This window comes from Chelmon rostratus, chromosome 17 (genome assembly GCF_017976325.1).
Source record: "Chelmon rostratus isolate fCheRos1 chromosome 17, fCheRos1.pri, whole genome shotgun sequence".
In the NCBI taxonomy this organism is placed as follows: domain Eukaryota; kingdom Metazoa; phylum Chordata; class Actinopteri; order Chaetodontiformes; family Chaetodontidae; genus Chelmon; species Chelmon rostratus.
In genome coordinates, this window is record NC_055674.1 from 11,168,057 (window position 1) to 11,181,640 (window position 13,584).

The 13,584-nt window shown below is 44.3% G+C and overlaps 1 protein-coding gene across 1 annotated transcript in view; it reads left to right on the forward strand.

Annotated features, from left to right (window-relative positions):
* The window catches only part of LOC121620544 (adenylate cyclase type 9-like), a 31,007-nt gene extending 17,745 nt beyond the window's left edge, over nucleotides 1-13,262 (forward strand). The window contains exons 2-10 of the mRNA XM_041956629.1: nucleotides 3,400-3,572; nucleotides 5,176-5,286; nucleotides 5,602-5,858; nucleotides 5,993-6,095; nucleotides 6,930-7,138; nucleotides 7,621-7,780; nucleotides 8,081-8,223; nucleotides 8,385-8,408; nucleotides 8,640-13,262. Of these exons, the coding sequence (XP_041812563.1) occupies nucleotides 3,400-3,572; nucleotides 5,176-5,286; nucleotides 5,602-5,858; nucleotides 5,993-6,095; nucleotides 6,930-7,138; nucleotides 7,621-7,780; nucleotides 8,081-8,223; nucleotides 8,385-8,408; nucleotides 8,640-9,999 (2,540 nt within the window). The 3' untranslated portion in view covers nucleotides 10,000-13,262. The remainder of the gene's footprint in view (nucleotides 1-3,399; nucleotides 3,573-5,175; nucleotides 5,287-5,601; nucleotides 5,859-5,992; nucleotides 6,096-6,929; nucleotides 7,139-7,620; nucleotides 7,781-8,080; nucleotides 8,224-8,384; nucleotides 8,409-8,639) is intronic.
* Nucleotides 13,263-13,584: the final 322 nt, after the last annotated feature.

The window sequence follows — 13,584 nt, forward strand, 5'->3', positions numbered from 1 at the left end:
GTGACTGGGCTCTCGTGGGAAAAGGTTATCTACTGCTCCCTGTCAGCTGATAGCACAGGACAGGACACTTCAGGTCCCGTACTGCCCAGATGCTTCCACTGATGATGCTTTTCAATTAGCCCAGGGTCACCAGAGATGGAGAGAGGCCAACACATGCATGTACCTGCATCACAGATCATCAAACAGATGTGCACAGGCCGACAGATGGATAGTCAGACACGCACAGCTGGAAAGAAACAAGAGATATCAACTGGAATACACAGCATGAAGTTTCTTGACCTTTTTCCTCGCTGCGAGGTCTTCAGAGCACAGCTGTATTCTGTTGATGTTGGACCCAACTGAAGTGGAGAGCGGAGCCAGCTGTTGGTCAGGCCAGTTTATTAGAGCTGCAATTTACTGCCTGACAACACTGCAATTTCAACTGCCAAAAGGTTGGGTCGTAAAAGACGAGAGATCGTCCTAGAATAGCGAGGAAGAGGCGCGCGAACATCTGCAGGCACTTGAACTCATGTAACCCCTCATACAAACACACACAGATAACATACTGTGCGCCATTGCAAGTCCCTGCAGTCAATTTATGTTGCTCTTCTCTCGGCTGTCAGGACTCCGGCATGTGAAGCGATTCCCCGAAACAAGCTGTCTGAGAACAAGACGCTATCAATCGCATTAACCTGTGAGATTGATGGCCACGGATTCCCGTTTCCGAGCGCGACCCACGTTTCTCTTCTTTAGTCTGACAAAAGGACAGCACTGAAATGTCTGAAATGAAGCCAGCAGCTCATTTAATTTGATATAAGTCAAACATGAAGTGATGGAGAGGGCAGGCCACAGCTGATCTCCTGTCGCTTCCGTTCACTGTCAGCTTTCCATTGTTTGAGTTTTGACCCACTTTCTTTCCCTGTTGTGTTCACCTTCCATCCAGTTTTGCATTCATGCCTGGCATCTTGCTTTTAATTGTCTTTTTATAAATGCGTTTTTTTTAAATATTGCTCTATTATTCTTTCATCCACTATCAAATTTTCACTGCTCTCTCCGCCTTTCACCCTCTCTCTCTCTCGTAATGTGTTGGTGCGCATATTATCTAGCTTGAAAGACTTCATTATCTTTAATAAGCTGTTGCAGCACTGGGGAATAGAGGCTGAATGGTCCAGTGATTTCTGTTTTGGTGGATTTAGCTTAGTCCCCGTCTTATGCAGTTTGATTATTACTCAGCAGGCACCATTGCTTTTATAGCAGATGCAGAATTTGCATTCGCCGTGAATCTAAATAAATTAATAAATAACACAGTGTGACTTCAGCTCAAAACGGACATGACTGTCTCTTTGACTCAAATGCTCCCCATCTGACTTGTAGAAATCTCAGTGAACAGACAAGAACAAGTCACACCGATACAAATGTCTTCCCACAGTCATGGCGGATATGAGACATCGTTTGACATTTCTTTGCTGCCTCACATTCATCACCTCAGGATATCTGTACCTGTGGTACTTCCGCAGGTTGAAAACACACTCTCTGCCATTTTTTTCTGTAGTGACAGTGATGCAGAGACAGAAGAAGTGAAGCCAGCAGGGAGAAAAGTAGCCCTGTTGACCCATGAGCAAAAGCAGAAGTCATTATATGTCATGGTGGGAGGCAGGGAAAGATTTGATTAGCAACCTAATGAAATCAGTCAACGCAGTGTCTGTGCACTGTGTGCTCCCGTGTCTCTGGATCTGTCTCGGACACACACTCACGCCTTCTCAGAGGCAGTCAAAACCTCCCCTCAGTTTCCTGCCGCCTCTTCTTGCCGCTGTGCCATTCTGCATCACTGGTGCGGGGAATCAGTGCTTTGTTACCGCTGTTTACCGCCCTCGTTTCCCATCCCTGAATCCTTGTCCACCTGGCTATCGACCCAGCTACAGCGGAGCCGTCCATCCACACCTCCGCTCGCTGTGTGTATATGTGTTTGACTGGGTGTGTAGGTGGTTGGAGGGGGTGGTTTGTTTGTTTTTTGTGAGCGTCTCAAAATTGCGTTTATTTCTTTGTGCGCATGTTTTCTTATTTTTTGTCTGCGTCTTGAGCTGCTTGTCTCGGTATCTGTCCCATAAATTTTGTGTGGAAGCGTATCACTGCAAATGAGACTGTGTGTCCTTGTGTTGTATGTGTGGTCTCTGCGTGAGTGTGTGTGTGCGTGTCAGAGAGTGCAGCCCCAGGGCGGTTCAGTGCAGGCGAGGCAGTGGCAGGCCTGTCTGAAGTACTTAGGGCAGACAATGCTCAGAGTCAAGGTTGCGGCTTCCCTGACAGTTGAATTATGTGGCTAAGCACACGGTCACAGGTACTTACCTATGCTGCTGACATACACATACACACACGAATACCTGTTACTGTGGCTTATCACAACACAGCGCTGGCAGACAGGAGGAGTTCAGTCATAAACATCTGGGCTCCATGGTCTCCGGGTAGTCGTGTTTTAGGCTGCCAAGCTCTAAAAACCTGTGTAGACTTTTTGTCTGTCTTGCTTTCTTGGTGAGATAGTTGGCAACCAAAACCCAAACAGGAAGTGTGCCATATGTCTGCAGTGGTGAATACAGTTTGCTCTGTGGGAGCATCCTGGTGACCCACTGGTCTAAGGCTGCAGAAGAGAAGAAAGAAATATGAGTGTCAAATATGCAGGCTTGCACATAAAGGAACTGAAACAATTAACAGGACTTTTCTCCACATTGCCATGTTTTGTCATTGTTTTCTGTTCAGAAGGCTGAATTCTGGGCTAAAGGTTGCACAAACACACACACACACACAAACACACACACACACACACACACATATCTTGCAGGAGTGATGGAAATGGTAACATGTTAAAAGTGGGAGGACGCAGGTGTTGAAATATTTGGTCTCATGGTCACGGGGCCCTCACTTGCATTAACACCACACAGAGATGCACACACACTCAATACAGAAAAAATAGTCTAAGAGCGATAAAGAGGAGGATTTCAGCCCTTCATGTCATGCTGTTTTTTCTCTTTAGCGCTGCCCCCTTTCACTCTGGCTCATCTGTCTGATCTTAGAAAAGAGGAAAAACATACAAAATGCACAAGGGCACCACACATCATATTTGTGAATATGTTTATGGAAACAAGAATGACTCAAGCGTATGACCTTGGCTTCCTCAACTGGGAGATATTGATATTCACTGCTTCCCACTCTCTTGATGCTAGTTTTGTGCCAGAACCTGATAATGCAATTCAGATGAGAACGCATCCTGAGCCTCTGCTGAATCTGAAAACAGCCACCAAAACCTTCATCCACGGAGAGACGACTACACCAAACTCTGTTCTAGTTTCATCTGATTCTGACAGTGACGTCCTCCTCTCTCTCCCTCTCTCTGTCTCACTCTTTCTCTCTCTGTTTCTGTCTCTCCAGGCCTGAAGACCTACCTGATCTCAGGCAGGAAGGTGGAGCCTCACTCTCACTGCAGCTGCCCTCAGTTGGGATTGGCTGGGCATGAGCATGCAGATCCCCGGGGCCCCGCCTCCAGGGTGCACACACCTGATGGAGCTCCTTCAGCCTGCACCCTGCCTCCAGACAGTGCTAAGGTGAGCGCCCACTATCTCTGAGATAATTATATGAAACATCAGCCATGTTGCGGAGGAAGTAAGTATATTTCTGGCATCATTTTTCATTGCACATGTATATTGCCGCAGGAAGAACACTGAGCTGCATGTTCTGCTACGGCCTCTTTGATGTTCATCTTTTTTGCTCTTGGTGCGCTTTTGTTCATGTGGGTGTATTAGAAGCCTTAATAAATATTTTTTTGCATGCAAGGAGCTTCCTCTTGTCTTAAGTGGAGGAATGCAAAGAAAACAACTGCTTTTGTCCAATACCATGCATTTGAATTTTTCCATGTGGACAGAGCGTGTTTGTTGATTTCCCTCTTGACTTTTGGTGCACCTGCATGCATGCTCTCCTGTACATAACTACATTTGTATAGCACCACAGTCCTCCTTCAATCCTTAATAATAAGAATCTAAGCAAATCAGTGACGTCTTACTGGGCTGTGAGAAGCCATGTTCTCCCCAGCAGGCCGTCTACATAACAACTGACCCGTCATCATGTTCTGCTCAGCAACCTCGACCATGTCCATCCACTATTTCCTCCTTAGCTTTTCCCTTCAAGGGACGTTTCTCATTTGCTTTCAAATTGTACCAGTAGGTCATGGACTCACCAAACACATTATTCTATTATAATTACCCTCAAAATCCTGCACCACGCTGCTTTATGTTCACCCCAATTAATCCTTCTTTCTCTGTACACGTGTGCACCCTGTGATCCCCGCGAAGACCTTTCAGCTCTCTGCCAGGCTTGTCGGAGGGGGGAGGGGTACTTGGAGGAAAAAAAAACTGTAAGGAGAGGGTGGTGGGAGGCAGGAGAATCAGCGGGGGTCCTCGGTATAGTAATGAGCTAACTCAAGCAGGGAGATGGGAAGCCCTTCTCAGGTCTCTCTGCCTTCGACTGATGATTCCTCCATTTAGAGCTTTTCATCTTCTGCGTGGCTCTCACACAGATCCAGATATGGCTCACGCTGAAGGATCACACTCAGGGATCATCAAACAGGCTTAATGACATTCGGATGTGTGACAGGATTTGTAGGGCACGCGTGCTAATAAATGTTTGCATGTTTAATACGCAGTGTGAACTATCTCTCCATGCTTCCATTGCTGTATATAGGGTGTGTGCTCTGGCATCTCAGTACACACTATCTGCACATGTCAGTGCCATTCATAGCACAATGTAACTATCACACAGTGTGATGGAAACATAGACCTTGAGCCTGTGTAGACCTCCTCTATACCTCTTGTTTACTCTCCATCTCCCTTTCCGTTTCTCCATGACTGCTGCTGCTCTTGATACTGTTGATCTCATTGACATTAATGATATAAAGCCAATAACAGACTTGTAAGACTTGTCACAGCGTCCACAGTTTGTGATGTCACTGATGCATGTGTTTTTGCATCTCGCCTTTCTCATTTTGTCATCCCCCAAGACTCTTGATCTCGATCTCTGCCATCTTTTCATGTTTCTCTCTGCTGCTTTCCTTGATCTGTGTCTCGCAGTTTATTAATTCTCTTTCTTCTTTCCTGCCTCCATATGCTGCATCTCCCTCCGTATCGACCCCCTCCAACCTCTACCTCCCTGCAGTCTCCCTGTCTCTCCTGCAGTGTGGTCCTGATACCAGGGGAGGATCAGGTTCTGGAGGAAGGAACGGTGCGCAATGGCTGCCACGATGACCACAAGACCACTAGCACAAAGGTTAGCCTGCTGTTGTTACCTGAACCAAACAGATTAAACTTTATTTACCTAAGATGATACATGTTTGTATAGTATATATTAAGTTTTGGGGCATGAACCAATTCTGGTTACATTTACTCAGGCGCAGCAGCAAAAAGAAGGACTCAAAAGTAGTTCAAAGAAATAGAACTCCATGAGTCCCAGATAAAGTGTGCCACAGACACATGCAGACACTGTAGCTCTATATTTATTTATTATTGCCAACCTGTTTCCAAAGCATGTTTCCATTATTTCTTTGTAAATTCTCGTCTTCTCTCTCCCTTCTCTTCACCTTAGGACTCCTCAAATCTGAAGTGTTCCCCGGCGGTTTCTGCAGGGCGCGGCACCAAGGCTCTGAACGGCCTGCTCAGCCCTCAGCTGGAGGCCTTGAACAACAGCCAGACGTCGCTGTGTGAGATGCTGCAGGAGAAGGAGAAGAAGACGTGGAGCGGAGGAGCCATGGGCATGGACCACTCGGCGCTCATCCCTCTTCGCTCCAAGAACTTCAGGGAGAGGAGCGACGCTCACTTTGTGGATGTTATCAAGGAGGACAGGTTGGAATGGCCTGAGGATAAACACAGTGAACAAATCTGTAATATCTGTTTGAACGTAATGTGCAGCTGCTAATTTTAAGTTAGTGTAAAATCATAACTGAACATATTTCCTCTGTCCTCTGTGCCTGTGACAGCCTTATGAAAGACTACTTCTACAAACCCCCCATAAACAAGCTGAGCCTCACCTTCCTGGAGAAGAGCCTGGAGTCTGCCTACCGGATAAGCTACCAGGAGGAGGTGTGTGTGTGTGTGTGTGTGAGTGTGAGAGAGAGAGAGCTGTTTTTGTGCATGACATAATGGTGCCTCTATGCCTTTGTGTTTAATGAGTGCACATGCATATGTGCGTGTCTGTTTTGTTTCTAACTTTATCCGTGAATGCAATGAGCTTAACGTAGCCGTCTGGAGTCTGTCTGTGATCTGACATCAGAGTTTTTCCGCTGTCAGAGAAAATCAGTGCGCTCGGCCAAACTCTGCTGCCTGTGAGCGTGAAATCGATCTGTTTTCTTGTGCGCGTCTTTCTGCCTGTTTTGTGTGTCCCCACGCGTCTGCGTCTTGTCTGGGAAGCCCGTTTGCACTGCGTTTTGACCAGACCGGTCAAGACTGCGGCAAAGAGAAATCACTGCAGGACCTCAAAAGTAGTTTTGTGTGAGGCTGTGATGTCCTCTGCTGGTGTAACGTCAGAAGTGCATTTTCACTCTCACGGCTGCAACTGTTGCTGCATCGATAAGTCTGGAGTCGGAGTCATTGACTCCATAATTGGGATGGATTTCAGTAGAGTCTTATTTAAGCCATTCACTTATTGATTATTATTGTTTGCTGGATAATTAATTTCTGATTCATTCTAAAGGGTGAGACCCTTTTATGATTATGCAGTTGTGCAGCTACTCCTGAAAACAATATTTTCTCAGACTAATTTTCATTAATGCTTTACTCTCTTTTGCTGCTTAACCCCTCATTCTTCTGAATCACACTTTAATGGTAGGCTTATTTATGTTCTTGTATGTGTTTCTGATTTTTTATTTCTGCTAAGCTCTTGTCTGTTTGTCCCTCCCTCTCTCTTTCCCCCCACAGGTGGAAACCCAAGCGGTCGTGCAGACTTTTGCGAGTCCGACATTCAGTTCTTTCCTGGACATGCTGCTGTGCTGTTTAGTGTTTCTGGCTCTCTCACTGGCCTGTTTCCTTCGACCGCTTGTCACGCAGCAGAGTCTGTCCACACCGGCACTCATTCTGGCATCTGTAGCCACTCTTTTGGAGTGTCTGGCTCTGCTGTTTGCTATACGGTGAGATGCTGAATACAGAGTAGGGGTTGGCCGAGTGGACAGATCCAGCCTGCAATACCATGTCAGAAAACTCCACACGTGTCTAGAATTAATTGTTTTCTTTTTTTGGTATTTTACTTCAGAGTATTCCATTAATTTAAAGGCAAAATCACAACATAAGAATTGTCCCTTTGCTTCACATTTAGCAAGATGCACCGAACTGTGCACATCTTATGTAAATTGGGTGCCCTGATATTCAATCCACATTCATCTATAAAATGAGTAACTCTTGTTTTACTGGCCCTTGGTTTGTGATCATGCACTGAGAGGCTTTGTGAATACAAGCCAAGGTGTCTGGAATTTATTATTCAGGTTGGGATTGGGCTGGGATCAAACAGGACACTCAAGTATCAGATAACCACTTCATTAATATTATCTCTCATATATTATATATATTTTAATATACTCTATATGAATAACAGCTTCCTGCTTTTTCTCTCCAGTATGGCTTTCTACCTGGACAGTGTGCTGAACTGCACTCGGGTGCTGATGAGAGCGATTTCAGGCTGGATCGCACGTCACTTCATCGGAGCCGTCCTGGTGTCCCTGCCCACTGTGGCCGTCTTCTCCCATGTCACCTGTGACATGCATCTCTCCATCCAGGTGGACTTTAAAGTTTCATATTTCTTCTATGCTCAGAAATAGATTGCAAGCGTGCTGAAAGCTACTGTTGTTATTTGGTTGCTGGCTTCATAACAGATTTATTCTCTCTCATTCAAATTGTAAAGCACCCCCTCTGTAGAGCCACCATGCTCGTAAAGATTCCTTCTCTGTGTAAATTATATTCAGCAGATGTCCTTTAGTTGTGCACTATGTTAATATATCTTATAGTCAGTGTAATTTTATGTGATAATCTTATGGGCTCTTTTGACTAATGGCTCTGTGCCCCATATTTTCCCCCAGTTCACCATGTTCATCTGCTGTGCTGTCATCATAGCTATCATTCAGTACTGTAACTTCTGCCAGCTCAGCTACTGGATGCGCTCAACTCTCGCGACTCTGGTGGGACTGGCACTGCTCGCCTTGCTCTTCAGCTCCCCCTGCAGGTATGGCATACTGAATAGACAATAAAAGGAAATCGCAGCTTGTCCAAAGATTAGAAAAATGTGTGTTCAATAATAGCATGGAGGTAATGTGATATACGTTGGATTGTGTTGGATTTCTATATGCTCTTTGATTAGTGCTGCTTGTGTTTCATCTCTTCCAGTGTCGCTAAGAGTCTGTTTTACTGGTAAGTACAATGATTATTGTGAGTGTCATCAACCAAAATGCTTACTTCTCTTTGGTAGACAGTTGCTGGTAATCAGCTGGTGCGGGTGTTACCTGCATGATGCACATTTGGATTTTGGTCAGGTTCTGTAGTTTTGCTGATTACTTGCAGCTCTAGAAATTTATTCTGAGGAGTAAAATATTTATTTTAACTGTCTGTTTTACTATTTTCTGGCATTTCTTTCTCCTCAAGGTCGGATGGCCAGGACAATAACAGCAGCAGCAGCAACAGCTCCATCATCATGTTTGACAACCCAGCAGACCCAAACCCACAGCCCCACCCACAGGACCTGCTGGGCCCTGAGGCCTGTGTGGCCTTTTTCCTGCTCCTCCTCCTGGTCTGGTTCCTTAACCGCGAATTTGAGGTCAGTCACCGTCTGCATTACCATGGCAACGTAGAGGCTGATCAACACCGCATCAAGATCCAGAACATGAGGGACCAGGCCGACTGGCTGCTTCGCAATATAATCCCCATCCATGTGGCCGAGCAGCTGAAGGTCACCCAGAGCTATTCCAAGAACCACGACAATGTGGGTGTAATATTTGCCAGTATTGTTAACTTCAGTGAGTTTTATGAAGAAAGCTATGAGGGAGGTAAGGAGTGCTATCGGGTCCTCAACGAGCTAATTGGAGACTTTGATGAGCTGTTACGGAAGCCTGCCTTCTCAAACATAGAAAAGATCAAGACCATCGGTGCCACGTACATGGCAGCAGCAGGACTCAATGCGCAGCAGTGTGCAGATGCGGCACATCCTCATGCCCACCTCCGCGCTCTTTTCGAATTCGCCCTGGAAATGATGCGTGTGGTGGACGACTTTAACAAGAACATGCTGGGCTTTGGCTTCAAGCTACGCATTGGATTCAATCACGGGCCTCTCACAGCGGGGGTGATTGGCACCACGAAGCTCCTCTACGACATCTGGGGCGACACAGTCAACATCGCCAGTCGCATGGATACTACAGGCGTGGAGTGTCGTGTTCAGGTCAGCGAGGAAAGCTACTGTGTGCTCAGCGGCATGGATTATGAGTTTGATTACCGTGGCACAGTTAATGTCAAAGGCAAAGGTCAGATGAAGACCTTCCTTTACCCTAAGAGCAGCGACAGTGGCCCTGTGCCTCAGTACCAACTCTCAGTCTCACCAGAGATCCGGGCACAGGTGGATGGTAGCATTGGGCGCTCGCCCACTGATGAAATCACCAGCATGGTGCCCACAACCAGTATAAATGCAAGCACTACCACTACTACGGTACCCAGTGCCAGCGCTGGTTCCTCTACCACCACAGGGCTTAGCCATGAGAAAGAGGCAGAAAGACGCCCCTCTACGGAGACCTCTCATGCCAGGCGATCTGCGTCTCACAGTGGCATGACATGTACATCTGTTACCAACCGAGAAGGACCTCCTCCTGCTACAAATAACAAACAGCTCATCATCTCATCCTCGGTCCATCAAAATACCCCCCAAAATTCCACAGCAGTGTCCCAGAAAGACATCACGAAGGACAAATGCGGGGCTGATTGTGACTCTAATGTCGGAGAGTTGACCAGGCTTTAAGAATTTGTTAAAGTGGCACTTTTACAAGAATCCTCGACCCTTTAAGCTCTTGTTCCTGCTGGTTGGCAGTGGTGGCATCGCTGTACATTTGGTCCCACCCCAGGTAGAATCCAGGAGGAAGACCCACAGGCCTCTTCTCTGCATCAGCCAGGCAGCAGGGTGTTTGTAGTTTAAATCTGATTGGCCGATATTGTCAGTAGAGGGTGCTGGCCGGACCACAAAGTGAGCATCAGACAGGAGCACACAGGAAATGGGAAAACGTGATGGCTGACTCTGAACCTGCTCTCACCTGCTACAGATCCCATCGTCTCCCGTTAACTTACTTGATTATCTGTACACCTTTAATCTTAATTATTTCTTTCATATGTCTTTTAAGTGCCTTTAGAATAGAATAATGTGTAGACCAAGCCTTTTTTGAGTAAGGGAAGAATAACTTAAAGGGAAAACTGTAAATAAGCAAACTTTTTGGAAAAACGCTTTGCTTTTGTTACAATTTTACTTTGTAGACTATGTTTTGCTACAATATTTTGCCTTTTATCAAAGAAGAGCTCAGCAAGCTGACCTTACATATGGAAAATGCGACAACATGAGGAGAATCACAATGTATGTCAAGCGAAGGGTAAATACGACATTATCTGCACTAGAACGCGGCAGAGCCTGTTGCCATGTTCTTCATGAAAACCAGAAAACTCTTCATGGAAGTCACAGCGGAGACTAATCAGCACAGGCCGAGGGCAGAGGACGCCGAGCTGCGTGCTGTTTGAGTGTATTTGCATGCATACAGTGCGTGTGTGCGTGCTCGCGAGCGTGTGTTTGTATGTGTCTGTGCCGTAACAAGGACATGCAGGGTTTAATGAGGAGAGGTGCCGATGAGTTATTCGGCTGACTTTCTGAAACAGCAGGATGACAAACATTTTGGGAACGCAGTTGGAAAAACAATCTCGGTTGCTGATGTGGCAGCTTCTCTCTGGCCTTGGTTAAGATCTTTGTATTGCCTCAGTGCTGAGGCACGATGGTCTCGGCTACACTTAATCGTGCATGCTTACAACAACGGCAGTGTAGATGAGGCTAATTGTTACTGGTGTTTGTGCCCAGTCTCTTCTGGGAACTCAAGCTGTGATTAGTGTTGATAAGTATTTCAGTGGATCCTTCAAGGCACTGCTGTAACTGTAGAGTGTCTTTAGCTGTGACCGTAGATCGATTAGAGAAAACAGCTGCCTAGGTTTGCCATGGGTTACACTGTGTGTTCGTTAGTGCTTTTAAGAAACGGATAATCAAAGTGGAATGTCACAAATCAAAACTCAATGTGTTTTATTGTATTTATAGTCACACAAAACTTGAACCATTCACATGAAGCTCCCTTCTCTAGTTTCTATTATTTGAAAGATGTTACTGGAAGGAAACAGCTGGACACAAAAGCTGCTTCATACTTTCAACGGCATGGAACTTGATGTAATAGCACTGAAAATGCAAAGGCAGTGCAACAAATGTATTTAGTATTAATCCCTTTAGGTGTTTTTTTACTTCATTGATTTCATACTATTGTGTCAGATTGAAGAAACTGATAAAACTGTAAATCTCTTGCTGTTACGTTTTCTTTATGTCACTGTTTCTTAGCAAAAAGGATTGTGTGCTCAGAGGCAAAAAAAAAGAGTTTTACCATGAAATCCACTTCAGTGTCTTATTTCTGACATTTTAAATACAACACATTAACTTCATATTTTTTTAGTGATAAAGCAAACAAGGCAAATATTGCAGAAAAAATGAAGAACCAATCTGCCTTCTTTTGCCATCCATTTAACTGCATCTAACATTACCATAATAGTAATATAGTGTTTGTTTTTTTTCTGTGTGTGGAAGTAGGGTAGCTTGTGCCTTTTTACTCTGAACTTGATTTTTTTCCCCCCACTCTCTAAATAATAAAGACTATTTCTCCAAAGCTGATGGTATGCAACGTGCACTAGCAGGACAATGTTTGCGTTTGTGCTTAAATCCTGTTTAATTTTGATTGAAGTTTTCTGAGGTCTTGACTTTTTGAGCAGTGCCTTTTCTTAATCTATACAATTAAATGCAAGCATACCAAACACATTCAACATTTAATTGGCCTTATTGCAGTTGTTGAAGTCCTGTTCGTTTGGCCGTCCATTGTATGCTGTATTTATTGCTCGGATGGAGTTGGGTTGTTTTAAATGCAATAATAAAGAGTTTAACATCATTGGTTTGGAAGGGGAAATGATCTTCTTTACGCTTATGAGCACACAACCCTTGTACCAGCCCTAAATGTATGTTTGTTACACTACAATAAAGGGATGCTTATAGTTGTTGTTGTTATTATCCGAGGTTAAGTGCTTGATAGAGGTCATGGTACTTGAGTGTCAGGTATAACATATAAACTACATTCCTTTTTTTTCTCTCTGTAATTCTGATAAGCTTATTTGAATAATGTGTTTTTTTATGAACTCTAAACATTTTTTTTCTGGATTGGTCTTATATGTGGGACAAGCAGGAGCAGTGAGACAGAGGCGTCAGCTCACCTTGTTTTTTCCTCCCCATGTGCTTAAAGGATGATTTGGTTTGATTTATCGAGATGTAAGTGACATTATGAACCAGCAGAATGGCACACAGAGAAAACTTTTGATGCCAAAGAATGTCATTGCCATCTTTGTGTGTTATATCTCCTCCTTAATTTGCAGGTTGTGTCGTGCACGTTCAAGAAAGGTCATTTATATACTCACTGTTAAAACACATTTGCACAAATAACTCGCTTTTTATGTAAAGTATGCCTTTATATTGTATAGTATCTGAGCATTTTCTATTATTTATATAAGCGCATGCACCGGAGTATTTAATAGTCTAAAGAACTGGGTAATTTTAACAGTGTTGGAATAATACTTGTGTGTTCGTTTGCCTGCATGTGCGTAAAAAATGTACGAGTGTTTGTAAAACTGTGCGGTCGTGTGTGTTGTCGGGATGCTCTAATCTTAGCAGGAATAAGACCAGGACATTTTAGTCACCTTCATCATCTCAAAAAGTATGACATGCTAGGAAAGTAAGGCTTCAATCAATACAGATTCCCTTTTTATAATTTAAACTGGCCAATTACCTGCAGACACTGCTAGATGTCTGCAGGAAGGCAGTATGTCAGTACTCTGCTACAGCAAGTTTTCATGCACTGTTGCTTTCTTTGAAGGTGTTTTTGTATATAGCACGCTAATAGGTATGCAAGTGAAGGTTAAAATTGAATAAAATCAGTTGCTGGGAAATGTTGTCCGGTTGAATTTCTAGCCTGTACACTACATCCAGTTCTGTATTTATCAGTGGTGGATTTGTAAGTACATGCTTTATTTGTTTTATACATTTTTATTTAAATGCAGTACTTTTGTTTATTTTTCTTTTACAGTGATTGCTACTTTTATTCTAGCAAAGGATCAGAATACTTCTTAAACCAGTGCTAGACACTGGCACCCACACAGCATATCAAGAGAAATGAGTTCAGTACCTATGCTATGTTTAAATAATTTTAATGCTCAGGAATATTTGAGTATGTTTGGGGAAAAAATTGAAAATAACTCTTTCATAAACAGT